At 37.5% G+C, this 15,426-nt stretch overlaps 1 protein-coding gene across 4 annotated transcripts; it reads right to left on the bottom strand.

Moving 5' to 3' along the window:
* Window positions 1-203: 203 nt before the first annotated feature.
* Window positions 204-15,271, bottom strand: LOC139978719 (uncharacterized). Of its 4 annotated transcripts, none has more exons than XM_071989168.1 (17): window positions 14,938-15,271; window positions 13,592-13,830; window positions 13,011-13,084; window positions 11,695-11,784; window positions 11,054-11,164; window positions 9,945-10,059; window positions 9,440-9,571; window positions 9,106-9,244; window positions 8,419-8,490; window positions 7,171-7,297; window positions 6,581-6,745; window positions 5,922-6,057; window positions 5,329-5,386; window positions 3,995-4,133; window positions 3,225-3,411; window positions 2,180-2,646; window positions 204-1,509 (listed from the first exon to the last, which is right to left on the bottom strand). In XM_071989168.1, exons 2-17 carry the CDS (start codon window positions 13,797-13,799, stop codon window positions 1,276-1,278), a joined length of 2,454 nt encoding a protein of 817 aa, XP_071845269.1. In that variant the 5' UTR covers window positions 13,800-13,830; window positions 14,938-15,271; the 3' UTR covers window positions 204-1,275. The 4 variants fall into 4 exon arrangements, with proteins under 4 accessions (XP_071845269.1, XP_071845272.1, XP_071845270.1 ...); XM_071989171.1 differs by lacking the exon at window positions 14,938-15,271 and adding an exon at window positions 14,821-14,838 and having other exon boundaries at window positions 9,106-9,240; window positions 9,436-9,571; XM_071989169.1 differs by having other exon boundaries at window positions 205-1,509; window positions 9,106-9,240; window positions 9,436-9,571; window positions 14,966-15,271.
* Window positions 15,272-15,426: the final 155 nt, after the last annotated feature.

Raw genomic sequence — 15,426 nt, forward strand, 5'->3', positions numbered from 1 at the left:
TATTACTCCGGGCGAGCAGATGGAAGGGTGGGGGTTCAGTATGCTAAAACTTGCTCCTCTTTTAGCTCAAAATCGAAACGGTCATGATATATAAGTTTGCAAGTGCCACGATAGGACAAGATCTCAGCTATCATGTGGTGGGTAGGATATCCCTGTTGAAAACTTCAATCTATCCTTTGGCAGGTCTTGAAAGTGATGAGTTTAGTGTGTGAGTCAATGGAACAATTAATTGTGGTGCGAGACCTATACCTTGGTATTAGCGAAATTATAATTTCAGGCCAGCTAGTCAGTTAGTGCTGACTTAAGTATGTCATCTTGGAGGATGAGAGGGGGCACCCTCATGATCAGGGTTCCCATACATCCTCCAGGTCCCTCGCTGGATCATCCTAAGAATGCTAAGTGATTAGTGGAGTTATTAGGGTGGACACTTTAACCACTGCACCACACATTCACGAAAACCAATGACTGGCTATTGTAGTGAAACCATTTTAAATGGCACTTGTCAAATGTGATAAATCAGTCAATTTGTAGTACAAAAATGCACTTTTACGACAACATCCGATACTTAATTTTCCACGCCTTGGCATTTCTCCTTTCATCCGATATAATTCATTGCATGTTTTCTTTCAATTACATCTAAGATCTTCTTTGAGAGAAATACTAAGGAAATAAGGTCAACTTCATATATTTTATTGGTCCTGAAAAAAATAGCATTATAGTCAGATACTTAACATTCATTACACGGTTTTCTTCGAATTTTTCAATTATGTTCCAACATTTTCTACATCAAATCTTCTTTTCTGATACAGCCAATATTTGTTTCGATCTTAATATTTTCTACCTTTTAATCACATCAATATTGCAAGTTAAAAAATGAATAGGAATAATGCGAAAATTACTAAAAGCAATTATTACTGTATACCCTCTGTAATCAATACTCGTAGTTATCATTTAATTATTTATTGATTACTTATTATAACAAAACTTTATAATAAAGACAACAACACCAGATTTGTCAGACCATGTGACAATTTTCTCTTGGCTATCTGTCGACATATTTCACAGAGCATTGAAGAGAATTTTTCTCTATCGTTAAGAATCATCTGATTCTCAGGATTTTCGGCCTTTTTTCCTGACCATTTTAAAAATTTTTAAAAATTATTGTTCATATTACATGTAGCACTACCACTGGTACTGCTTATAAAAATAACACCATTGTATTCGTTCAGTGGGAGCGGGGGGGGGGGGAAGGGGGAAGGAGGGGGGAGAAATATCTCAGAAGCCAATCGTTGGAGGTAAACCCGATCTCTTCCTCCTTGCATTTACTTTTTGCTTCTTGCTCTCCAGAAGCTTTGAGAAGGAAGACTCTAACACTTCCTTGTCTTCGACATTGTTTTGAAGGAATGAACTTTCCAGAGAGCTCTGCTGGCTTAATGGAATCTCGGCAACTTCCTCCGTCATGATCAGAGAGGAATTGTAATAGTCTGATTGTATTTCAATGCCACTCATCTGAAATAGAAACATGATATGGTTGAGCTCAATATAGTCTTGTATCGGTTAGTCTTGTTACAATATATATATATATATATATATATATATATATATATATATTTATATCGATATAAGGTTTGTTGTCAATATTGTTTGCCAAAATCAGCCTCGAGGTATTATGTCGGATGATCACAAACATAAAACAAGAAACTTTACACGTAATGTGATTTTTTTCCAAATTTTTTTAATGAAGTTTTCTTTTTTCTATTTCCTGAAGATTAGTTCCATTGTGGTTGTCACGAGTAAGAAACTTACAAATAGCAGTCGAAAAGTCAACACCAGGGAAATAATTTTGTTCTTACATTTTTGGTATCGTAACACTTTGGAGTTGCACTCATTTTCTTATTATCATAAGATACTAGAAATGCTAAAAGCTTTCCATTGTACAAAACCAGCTGAACGGCTTCACTTCGGTGTAGCGGTTTCATCGTTTTCGCATAATTTTGTCATTCGATGCCAGAATCATTATAACATGCAGTACACCTCTCTGCCATGCCTAATAATTTTTACATTTCACATCTTGCTGCGAGAGCTTTATACTTGTTAAATTCTTACACAATGATAACCACCGCCCCGCCCCCACCCAACGCCCCTCCCCAGCAACTCAAAAAGAAAAGAAAACTGTTACCTGACTTACGACTGCCCTAGGAGTGCTCATATGATTGGTCGGAGGTTTCTGCTTGACCGGAGAACTGACTTCAGTCCTCACACTGTCTGCGGTCGGAGGTTCATCGAGAGAATCAAAATCAAAAACTTCTGCTCTGCTTTTGTAATGATATTTCCTTCTCTTCTGCTTCTTAAATGTCTCAGATATCTCTACGTCATCTTGCCAAGGCAGTTTTAGGGATTTCACGAAGCCGTTCCATTTGACGTTATTCCCGCCCGTCAAGGTGATGCTGCGGGCGTTGATGCCGGCGCAACTCTCACACATGAGCGGGGAGAAGAGTTTATGGAGTTCTTCTTGTCGACTCTGAATCAAATCTTCGTTTGCAGGCCTATTCTTGAGTCTAAGGACGGTTTCCTTCATTCCGTGGTTGCTCTTGGCACCCAGAATGCAGTCCTTACTCTGACATCGTTCACAGGGTGGATGGTATTCTTCGGTGAGAAAAAGAAAAAAATCGGAAATATAAAAACCGCATTCCTTGTGTGTACTCGCAATTCCTTGTGTGTTCTCGCATGCCTTGAGTGTACTCATCTTGCTAGATTAGGACTGGTACTTGCAGTAGTTTGGGAATCCAGTATACAGAGTACATATTACTAAATGTAAAAATTCAGGTCTTGTACTTTGAACTAGAGACTTTGAACTCTAATTTGTACTATAAATGCCAATGGGAATTGTACTTGTAGATGTAACCATGGTTGTTCTTGTTCGCCAAGTTTACCCTTCCTCCGAAACTATGACGTCACATCAACAAGCAGTAAAATTAATTTTAAAAAAAAGTAAAAAAAAGTAAAATTTAAAAAAAATTAAAAAAGGGAAGAAAAAATAAATGAGAGAAAAAAAAGAGGGATATTTAATAAAAAAAAATTTTGCAGTAATTCTTTGTGCTTTGCTCCTCGTTACGACAGAAAGAAACCGTTTTCTAACAAGTTGTGAAAAACTGTTTAAAAGAAAAAAATTAAATGCTGTAGAGTAGTAATTGTGAGGCATTCCTCAGAAATGATTAACTTACCTATTGATGTTCTTTTTCTGCACTGTTGAGGAGCTTGCACTTTGACATCTTGCTCATTACAGCATGATTTTATCCACAAGTCACATAGCTTTCTGGATAGTTCATCAACTGATTGCTGTTTGGGAATATGGTCATCCCCAGCAGGTGAATGAAAAGTCTGGCAGAACATATCCCCAGCACCTGAGATCTAAACAGACGAATTTCATTCTTACTGGCAAATGTCTCTGAAGAAAACATGATTACTGAGTACATGATTGTTAAGTTTGTCCTCACTCCACCAAACCTTACCCCCCTCCTCCCCCCACCGTTGAAACGGTTAACTACACGATAGCCAAACTGAACCGAGTATTGACTCGAAAAGAAAACACAGGGAATACGGGAATAATGGAGAAAGAGTGAACCCAGTAATTTTAAAATATTACCAAGGGCATGGAAGCAGTTATTTAAACCAAGAAAGAAAACAAAGGAATGTGGGGCAGTACCATACCATGATGGAACAGCAAGCCTCTACCACTGTCTCCATGGCAACATGGAGAGCTGTCTCCATGGCAACATGGAGAGCTGTCTCCATGGCAACATGGAGAGCTGTCTCCATGGCAACATACTGAGCAGAACACCGGATTGTGTGTTCGATACTTTTCTGTACCGTTCCGCATAAGGCTCCTAAATCGACCGCTGACCGGTGCTTAAGAGTACCTAGAGCTTTATACTGGAATAAAATGTAAGTAAATGCTAAACTATTCGCTTACGTGAAGATAGATTGTTTTTACCTGTAACACATTCCAACTGTTGACATCATCACCTGCAGTCACAGGACACGCCGATAGTCCAAGTAACGGCTCTGATAATCTCTCCCAGAGTTTTGGATTGGCTGAAGGCTTCACTCCATCAACCACTTCTAACCATTCTCTATCAGAATCAAGAAAATGACCGTAAGATAACGACGCTGAAACAGATAGCGAGTAACAACGTATGGACCAGTACCCAAATCAACTGGTCCATAAATTGGTTTTTAATAACATGCTACAGCACTTTGTCAGTTTCTTCTGCTGAAATACTAACATAAGTTATCTAGTAGACAATCTCTGTATGCTATGCAATGATGACGTGTACAAATTTTAACTTGAAGAGGCATTAAATAGGAATATTCAAGATTTGTTCACTTATCCGAGGAGGAAATATGGCAATAGCGTGCACGTATCTCTTTGTAGTATTCCTTGATGAGCTCCGATACAAATCTAAAGTTTTATCTTACATTTTTTGTTTGTGTACAGCAGGGTTGTCCAACCTTTTGCAGAGGAGGGCCACATGGAATGATTATGATGAAGGAGGGGGCCGCAAGAACCCTACGCTCGATTTTTCGATTTTTTTGCCCGAAGCCCAAGGCAACAAAATGTGAGCAATGCGCGCAGCGTACTGATCTATTTTCCTTCCTGATAAAACATATGAATTAAAGCCAGCCGCCCCCCCCCTTCCGCTGAGAGAGTGTCACACAAACTGACCTGTATGCAGTTTTTTGGACCCAGAAGGTTCGAATGATTGATTATATAGCTTCAAATTGTTATCAATAAATCTGCTCACTAAAATTTTGCACCGTAGAGCATCTTTGGCGGGCCGGACGCAACCCTGCGGCGGGCCGGACTGTGGCCCGCGGGCCGTAGGTTGGACAACCCTGGTGTACAGCATTCATTACATCTCTTTATTGTCAAGTGTCATAAAAAATTATGAAAGAACTTGTGCAAATTCTTTGGCCTCAGAACAAACAACGATTTTGTCTATTTCACCTTGCTAAAATCTTGAACGATTGATGAGACACTAGAGTTAATGTTAAAGAAATACGATTACATATCTTAACAACTTTTCAATCAGAAAGAAAGTCTTGACTTGATCCTTTTATCAATCCAGGAATCAGAAAATGAAATTTTTGGTATTTAAGGTACCGTGTATAAAACCAAAGTTTGATAGCTGATTTTCTATGAAGAAGCAACTACTGAGGCAGTGAGTCTGATGTAGTTTGAAATATTACTGCCAAAAATTAGTTACGCTTGTAAACTTACTTTGAGAGAGAAAGAACAACAAAATACTTGCAAATCATTGCACTTACTCAAAACGACCGACCTTCCATGGTAAGGAGAAAAGTCGAGGCACTGCCTTGCTTTCATCTGCATAACAATAAGAAAGGTCAGAGGTTACCCAATCAAGTATTCAAAAGACAGCATGAATGTTTGTGGGCACAAATTTTGCTGATTTTCCAGAAAAACAAACGATTTGTTCAGCCAGTGTTTAACCTTACAGCCATTCATTAAATGCAATCATAAAACAGTGCTTGGTCAGTGATGACTACAATGCTTTGATTTGGTATTAAATCTGAGGTTTGGTCAATTAGGTGGATGACAAGTTAGGCAGTGGACACTTTACTCAGAAATGCTATAACAGCTACTTCAAGAGACCACTTCTGCACTCCCACCCCCCCTTCCCACCCCTTCCCATCCCACTAAAGAAAGAGAATTTACCTTGGTGATTGCAAGAGAGCATGATATACCGTCTTTAAAGTTGTCCCTTCTGATAATACAATAAAACACTCATTCTTTTAATATCAATGATCATTTTTGTACCGTTTTCGAAGACTTGTTCTCTTTAAAACGCAGTTTATACTAAAGCTCTATATAAAGCCTCGATATCGTTGTAAATACTTACTCTCTACGAAGAAACAGTGGACCTGCTTCGAGGCATGGTTACCGACCATCACTATATCCATGTTCTCTGCTTCTTTACAAGAGCTCACTTCCAAATAGGACGGCATTCCTCGTCCATTGTGACATGTTTGGAAAACCTAGTAAAGAAGGAACAAGCCTAAGTGTTAACTGCTCACTCACATAGCAGAGGAAGGAAGGTCATTTGACGAAAAAACATAAAAAATGCAGGGGGGTCAAATTTATCGCACTCACAGGTGACAACTATGTCCTGATCTCATGCTTTATTGTAGAGATGTCAATAGTTAACGGTTTGGTAAATTTTTATGAAATGTATCTAACAATAAACAGAGTAAATGTCATCATCAATGCAAACTGAGTGAGAAATGATCTTCTTAGCTATGTACAGTGGACAACATAAAGTGTGATATATTTTATATACAATGTACAAATCAATCATCTAACGAGGAAGCTCATATTCTAACCAAGATAAAGAATTCCATTTTGATCTAGCCTCGAATTTCAATGAAGTACATTAGAAAAGGAAATCAAGAACACAAATTAGAATTAAAGTTCCTGAAACAAAATGCAACTGAATTGATGGTACTGATAGAGACAAAAGTTTTCATTATTGGTTAATATAAAACAAGGCATAAAACCTACTGTATGTTGTGGAAATCTTTGGTCTAAAAGCAGCAAGACATCTTGTGTGGCAATGTAATGGTAAAAATGGTTGGTTGGATGTTGCCGAGCAACGCAGAAAGCTTGACCGAAGGGTAGACAGAAAGATGGAAGTTCAAAAATAGAATTCTTTGTATGCTTGGGACTCTGCAGAGAAGGAAAATATGGCAAAGTAAAATATCAGGAATAAAAAATTAACAAATGACAACCGCTTGAGTTTACGGACAGAAACATTAAAATAATCATGAGAAATTTTTTATGATATTACACATTTTATCACTTTTGAAGGCCTCGCCTCTTAACTTGGATTAAAAGGGCCTTATACGGGCGTTCTACTTCGTTTTCTCGTTTTACTTTATTCGATCATAAACACGAAATAAATATGGCAGTTTTCAACAAATCCACCAGTTAATAAATAAAAAAGCACACACAAATGCAAGGTTCGCCATTAAATGATGTCGGTTAGGTTATAGGATATACAGCACGGTAGATTTCACAGATACAATTAGATAAGAAGAAAATTAATGCCATGAGGGTTTTATAAGATTAACATCCCTGATAGAGACACTGACCCTAAAATCGTACAACAAGGCTTCATGGTGATCATGGATGAAGGCCTCTCGTGGATGAGCACCAAAGTGGCTAAATATGGGATTTATCTTTCTGTCGTCCTGAGGAAACTCAGCAGACCGTAGCAACCTATAGGAAGAGCAAACAAGATTGGAAGGATGACCTGGGAATAATTTATCCTTTATGGCATCGCAAAAATGTTCATGGAAACCAAAGACAAAATTCAGAGTCTCCAAGCTGCTCAGGCGCGTAGCCAAGGGGGGGGGGCAAAGGGGGCGACGGCCCCCCCCTTGAGCATATTTTTTATGATATTGCTAGTAATTCCAAAATAAAAAATGCTTAGATACAACTTACAAGGCCTGGGAAGTGCCATTTCTAGCGATCTGGGAGACCTTTTTGGCCAAATTTTCTTGAAACACTTCGCGCAAACTCATGGTGGCGCTACGCTTAGTTTGCCTACCAACTTCGTCCCTCCCTTGGCAAATTCCTGGCTACGCCCCTGAAACTGCTACACAAAATCTGAACACTAAGATAATTCCCTGACCTGTCCTAGTTTGCATAGAAAATCTTACTAAAACATTGGTATAAGGATCATATTGCTAAAGCTGGAAGAATGAGCTCGACTCGGCCTGTGTGGTTACAACGACCCGACCCAGATGCTTGATGGAGACTACTACGTTGGGAAGTTATTTGCAAACTCAGGTTTGGTTGAAAATCTCCACACCTTAAATGCATTACAAATTAGAACATCGCTCCAAAATGCCGATCAAAAGTGTAGCCAAGAAAGTTTACCCACACATGTACTAAATTTAAATATATTCTACTATTTATAAGACATCACTAACCAATTAAGCCGATCCCAAAGAATCCAGTCTCAAAATAGTTTTTCTCAAAAAATGTGTTGTTTTTATATTTGCAATCATTTGAAGTTTTTGATGAATTGCAAGCGGTTAATGTAAGTCTTGTCTGAGATGTAACATGTCCTACACAAACCATGAGGGGATGGGGGAGGTATTATAAACAGCAGAAGATGGTTTAAGCTAGGAGAACTATATCTCTGTGCTGAGCTTTAATACTTCCTCTTATTCAACAAGTCACATATAGCCATTAGTTGATAATGCATTGTACTCAGTCACCTAGTCCGATTTGATTTTTTTTCTCCAGAAACTGAGCTTAAATTCTGCCAACCATCTGATGCCAGGCAACCAACATGACCCTAATTCTCTAATCTTATTAAGAGAAAATCCTACCTGCCACTGGACTCTGATAATATTACCTCCCCGCTGTCAAGAGCGCATATATGTTCAGTCGGGAGAAACGGGCTGAAGAAAACCATAGAAACAATGTTCATTATACTAACAGGAAATGCTGTATACTCCCTCCCCTTCACCTCCCCCCATGACTCATCTCCCCCTCCTAAACAACAACAATATAAACATTAATTCTGACACCTGTGGAAGTTATCACACTGATAAGCTCAAAAGTAGTTTTTATTCTTAGAATAGTCACAGCTCAAATACCCAATGCCACCTGAATGTTAGGAAATGGTTTTTGCTTTAAAAATGTAAGGTGTGAGAATACATATTATTACAACCAGAGAGCAATTGATTCAATTTAGTCACTGTGCAACATTTCCTCTAAGGTCATTATTTAATTCTGAATTTCTCCTTGTATTTTACCTCAGCATTCCAGTTTTATTATTCACTATGAAACTTAAAGATACACTTAATACAAAATGCTTTTTAAAATCAATGCTGCAAATGATAGTGGAATAATTGTGTGCTTTTGATCGTTACCAGCAATTAATTTGACAAAATGTTTCCAATATATGCTTTAATGATAAATATGATCAATTTACCAAGGAGGAAATCTCACAAAACCTTTCATAATTTATGATTAATTTGTATGTATGATATTCTTGATGCAGATTCATGTACCTTACAGCTACTGACGTAGGCCTGTGTTGAGTGTTGATGCTTTCAACGATTGTTACAGCAGTGACATCTCCATCCTCACAAAGATTGATTTTTACGAGGTGACACTGGTAATCCGTCCTGACTATACTGTATCCTCTACCTGAAGAAATAATCAGCCAAATTAGAAATAATCTACAAGAGCATTATCTTATCATTTCTCAAAGCCAGAAATAATGTGAATATGTTGTTACGACGAGGAGAGAAGATATTGCAAAAACATGGAGACTCCAATGATAAGAATTGATGAGTTCTATACTTTCTACAGAAAAGTAAACACAAACCAAAAAATACTTACGACAGTCTGGGTAGGTCGTGCTCTCAATCTGTCGGATTACTCCCCCGAGTTTGACACGATGAGTCTCATTCTCTGGTTTGGCACTTAAGCGCACCCTTGAACCCTCAATGAAAGATGCAAGGGTTGTAACGGCTATTTAGGATAAGATCGATAAGGAAATATCCTCAAAAAACAAAACAAACAAACAAAAATATTCCCTGAAGAGGGTTTCTCAATAAGTAGTCTGTAGATCAAATCCAGCCTGTGAATAAACCCAGCCATCAATCTTACACTCATTTGGGTATATAAGCCTTTCTTAAGGCCTTAGCTTTGAGCACTCTACAGTAACCTACCTTCCAAATGGCATAATCTAGGTATAGAGAGGTTTTTGTCTCTCTCTAGCAATTTTTCTCCAGCAAATGCTTCTTTCCAGCCCTCACTGAAAATAAACTTGAGAACCATTGGCCAAGAAGGAACAAGAAGTTCATGTTAAATCATGTTGGTGTTCTAATATATGTAAGGATACTTAGAATGTCCATAGCTGCTCCACTTGGATAAAGCAGGATCCCAGCTACTTTGTCAGTGTTGGTCATGGCTGGCATGAAACTGAGGCAGCCTCCGTGGTACAAATGATTGGCATGCTGAAGATGATAAAGACAAATATTAATCATTATTAAAAATGTAAAGTTAAGTTGAAAATAATTGATTTCTCTCTTGCGAATCACTGAAAATATTCAAAGAGGGGAACCAGAAAGTGCTACATATGAATAGCACTTGAAACCATTAGTGTTTCACTAAGAGTTGAGATGACAGTTAAAGAGAAATGTAAAACATAAGAAATTAATTACACAGAAAATGAAGCAAAACAATCATCACAAAAATGCCCGAGAAAGAACGGAAGTGAAGACATAGTGGGAATTGCTGTAGATGGAATGAGATTATAACTTTTACCGTATGAAGAGACTAAGCAGTTTTGACTGTCCAATAGAATCTTTTGCAAACAGAGCAAATGCAAATATTGTTTAGCAGGTGTTTACCATGATTTGTCTTGTGGTAAGCCATGAAAATCAAACTTTTGTTATATGTGAAGATACTGTTTTCAACGATAAGATTATGTTTGAGGCTGATAACACTGGATAAAGAAATGGGGAGAATATTCTTACAGTACTGGAATACGTAAAACTTTATTTTTTACCACAAGGGATGAACATGTTTTTGTGGAAATTTTTCTTTGGCCTATTCTTTAGAATGCCTACAATAAATATTGTGAATCAAAGACTGTGCAGAAAAATGTTGCTTTTCAATTTCAACCAGTGCCTCACTTTGTCATGATACTGTAAAACAACATTCCCTCAATGCATTACAATCCATCTATTTAAGTATACACTTAACTTAAACTAATTAACTTCTCAATACCCTTCCAAAACCATTTCTATTTGCAATTAAACACAGTATTCAAGTTAATACAATTAAAGTGTCATCCTTTTCTTTTTGGCAATTAAACTGCACCAACTCATGCTATCATTGTTGCTAAAGTTCACATCTGTTTCCTTGTTTCCACACATGTCATCTCAATTTCTTAAATCCTTGCTGCAAGTCCAACCCTTTTTGTTATTAACTCTGTTATCTACTCACCGTTTCCGTGCCCTTGTACTCCATCTCTTCGTGTAGTTCGTTCATGATGAGGTCTCTTGAGCATCCCAGATAGAGGACGTCATCATACTTCTTAAATACATCTGTGCTATCCTGTTCGAAAACAGAAACGCATGGAAAAAGAAGGAACCAGGTCAAGAAAAGGAGACATATAAATAATTTTGGATCGAAGGTGGGTGGGCCATGATGGAGAGGACAAAAATGAAAAAAAAAACAGGTGATATCCATCAGTAAATTAAACTCTCTCATCCTATGTATATTGAATGAATACGCTACTTAAATTAGGTGACCATACCTCACAATTGTCATCTTCCAGATATTCCAGTTTAAAAAATCTAGAATGACATATAAAAGTTGAATCATCTACATATTTGCCACTTGGACTCGACGTTTATCTGTGACTGTCCCCGTAATGATCCGTCTTTGATAGTCGCAGAGTCAAAAAAAGAGCATATAGTTGACTAAAGAAGTTCATATTTGACGCTTGGACAGGACATGTATCGAAGACTGGCCCTGTAATGATCTGTCTTTGATAGTCGCAGAGTCAAACATAGAGTATATATTTGACTAGAGAGAGTTAGTCATGTTTAAATATTGCAATGACCTTGCACAGAGCTACTTACTCTTCTATAAGCATTCCAGTCGCCGAACAACGAGGTGTCAGCGATGGGTCCGAACACGAGCGATGGGTAGGACTTACATAGGTGCTCAAACTGTATGGAAAAAATAGATACTGAATCATTTTTAAGATGTAGAAAATAACATTCCTCCTGCATCAGGGCGGCATGAATGGTAGAAACACATTACAAATGTAAGGATATTTTTGTTGAGGGGGTGGGGGAGGAGGGGAAAGGATTTAAGTTGCCCTTTCGTCATAGAATAGAGAGATAGAACAGCCAGATACAGGTATAAACTGATCCATATTATTATGGCTTTCTTCAGCAGAGCTTAATACAATGCTTTTTTTATTATGATGTTATCCTCAGACCATTTTAACCAAAGTACTTTACTACCATTACATTTACTTCTACATTTAGTGCAATATTACATATCTAAAAGGCTCTAAATGTCCAACACAGAGGTCATTAAACTTGTGTAACACAGTTTCTCTGAAGATAAAATTATGCAGAGTGAAAGTATACAACGTGCCTTGCAATTCTCTGAAGAACAAAATAACAGGCGGTGTGTCTGACTATACATTCAACAAAGAAAAGGAAGTTCAGATGAGCCAGGGCATGCGAATCTTAAAAAGCCTTTTGTTACCCCAAGCAAAGTACTTCAAACTTTAATATAAATCTAGTGATAAGTGGGTGATGGAAATGGGGGGGGGGGGTTGGGATGACACCACAGCCATTTATTTTACTTTTTAGTTTAAACTATGAATGTTATTTGTTGAAGAAAAGATGCAGTCACCATGAACCACACAAAATAATACATAGAAAGAATATTACAAGTATCACGTATACATACATACATTATAAATCAAAACAACACATAGTGTAGCTTGTTTAAAGGCATTGAAGACTCGCCCCAAAGAGTGTGCCACCATCTTTAAAAAGTTAACTTTCCGTTGCTTGCAAGTGAAGTTTTTCTCTTGTCGCTACAAAATGCAGACAGTAATGAAACGTGATACCTTGTTATCTTTAGCTGGATCTGAGATATCCATCGCTGTATCGTTTGTACACTGTGCTGTGGGTATTGACCGCAGCTGTATGCACTGACTGTACACTAGTGTCTAATTACTGAAGGTAGCAAGCTGTGTGTGTATTTTCTGGGATCGATGGTGGTGTCTAACACTTCTGTTACACCTCATTCGAAACTAGGTCAGATTACCGGCATTAGACATTTCTTTTTTGCACGAGTCTTCACACCCTTTAATACATCCTACAGCTTCACTCCTATGGGTTTCTGCTAGTGTTACCCTCGTCAAGTTTCTTACCTGATCTATGGTCCGTAGGTGAGCCCCTTTCTTGAATATATCCGGTAATGTCATCATATAACCAGGTCTGTAGGCTAAAAGACAAAATACTCCCTTTAAATTAAAAAAAAAAATTGTATTTGGAATAAAAACAGGATAGATATTAAAGGTATCCATATGGAATATCAGGACGCAACAGAATATAAAAAGATATGCTACATGTGCAGTATTTTCAATTGGTATAATTAACAACAGTAGAAATAAATTAATTGACGACAAGACTATTCATGTAGCAAGTATCAGGTCAGGTTTTTCTTTGAAACTTCTGCTCTTAATAAATTCTAGGGGAATGGGATGATAACGACTTCCATTACTGTGTGTTATGTTATATTACACAACACGTGGCCAAAAAAATAAATGGGTAATAAAATGTTAAAGTCATTTTTAACTGACATGTAACACAGTATAGTATATGAGCAAGTAAACACAGCAATATCTACACCCTAGTTGATAGAGTATCTGAAACCCTTCACAGAATTCACTAAAACAGAAATATTGAAATATTTAAGATCTGTCTGTTCTTTCTATAAGGAATAAAATACCTTCATTTGGTGGTAACAAAGGAACAGAAGGTTCTGTGGCGATCAGAATTTTCTTGGGGTCATTCCTTGGGTTCTCAAACCTAAAACTGATATCCGTAGCAGTCTTCGTTATGTCGACCATTTTGTACATGCCTAAATCTCCCACAAAACATGCCTCGTTTTCAAACTGAGACAGATTTTCGGGAAAGTGGCACTTTGCATTCGCCATGGTGGTCCTCTTAACTCGAAATTTTTATATCCTGAAAGTAACAAGAGAGTAAAAACTTATGTTTTAGAAAAGTACAGGCTACTGCATGAGAACAAAACTCAACATTGTAGGTCTTGATGCTCCCGAAGTCACTTTGGAAAAGTTTGAATGTACGCTCAAACACAAACAGCGGAGGTACAAGTTCTACGCTGATCAAAGAAGAAATGTAACGACGGCTAGGTTCCAAGAGGGGGACTGGGTGCAAATGAAAGACCCTAGGTTGATTCAAAAGGGTTCCAAAAGTTACATTAACCCAATCCAAATTACAAAGAAAATGAGCGCTTATACTTTTCAAATGTCTGACAGGAGAAAGTGGAATGTATCTAACTTGGTTAAGTGTGACCCACTAGATCTGACTACAAGTTTTCATTTCAAAGTAAAAAGTGAAGAAAGCAGTGATGAGTTTGACCAATCAACTTTGGGTCTAGGTCAAAGGATAAAAGTATGTCCAAAATCGCATAAAGATTATGTAATGTATTGATTTTACTCAGAATATGTGATATCGTGATACTCATTTAATGCATGCAAATTGATGCAAATCAAGGACTCTAAGGTATGGATACATCAATTGTGTTTCTACTTTCTTATGTTATGGTGAACGTGTGTATAGCCTGCGAGCCTGTATAAAGAAATAAAGTCAGTTTGAGATGGCACGATAAACTATTCAGTTTGTCTCTACTTCACTGCTGGTCATCACAATTACCTCTTAAAGTCTCACATGCACAGGACAATCCACCCCATCTCCGACCCTAAAATGTGAAAGCAACTTGAACTTTAAAGTTTGATACAGGGGCCAACTTTAATAACAGGGTCTTAAAATACTTTTCTAACTGTCCCAATGGAAATTTAAAACAACTAACACTCGCTTACAACATAATTCAATAAGTGTGACTACTCATTCATGGCCAAGTATATTGAAGACTGATCCACGGAAGTAATTGTACTTGGCATAGGCCTACATTGTATATGTACTTATACATACTTTTGTGGGTCTAACGTTCAAGCCCTGAAAGACAGTTCAATTAAGGCCTAGTGGAGGCCATCATATAGACCAGTTACTACAATACTTCTTATCAAATCTTATATTGACGAATATTACAAGTAAATGGTCCTGTCCAAGTAAGTACGGACAGCAGACAACGTTCTCTCTTTCCGACGTCTAAGTGCCAGTGGTTTGTGACTCCATACACCTGGTTATTATTAAAATGCTGGAATGGCGTGGCATGGCATGGCATGGCCTTCAACATGGTTGAACAAAGTTTGAGTGTTTAGAAATAAACAAGATTCTTTAAATGTCTGTCCCACGTTGAAAAAAACATCATCTTGAACTCATTTTAAGAGCTATTTGGACCACAATGTTTTATCTACAATGTATCTTACTGTGTTAGAATTATAATGAATTTTGACTTGCTATTCTCAAATATGGTTGTTGACACCATCGCACGAAACCCATGAAATTTAACTTAAGAATTTTCACGTTAGAGTATTGCGCAATCAACTGAAAGGTAGCACGAAAGCATTATTACTTGCTAAGAGAATATTAAAGTCTTTTTAAGACAAGAACACTTATTTTGCTGTGTGATATTTG

Source organism: Apostichopus japonicus, chromosome 13, assembly GCF_037975245.1.
Source record: "Apostichopus japonicus isolate 1M-3 chromosome 13, ASM3797524v1, whole genome shotgun sequence".
NCBI classification, from domain to species: domain Eukaryota; kingdom Metazoa; phylum Echinodermata; class Holothuroidea; order Aspidochirotida; family Stichopodidae; genus Apostichopus; species Apostichopus japonicus.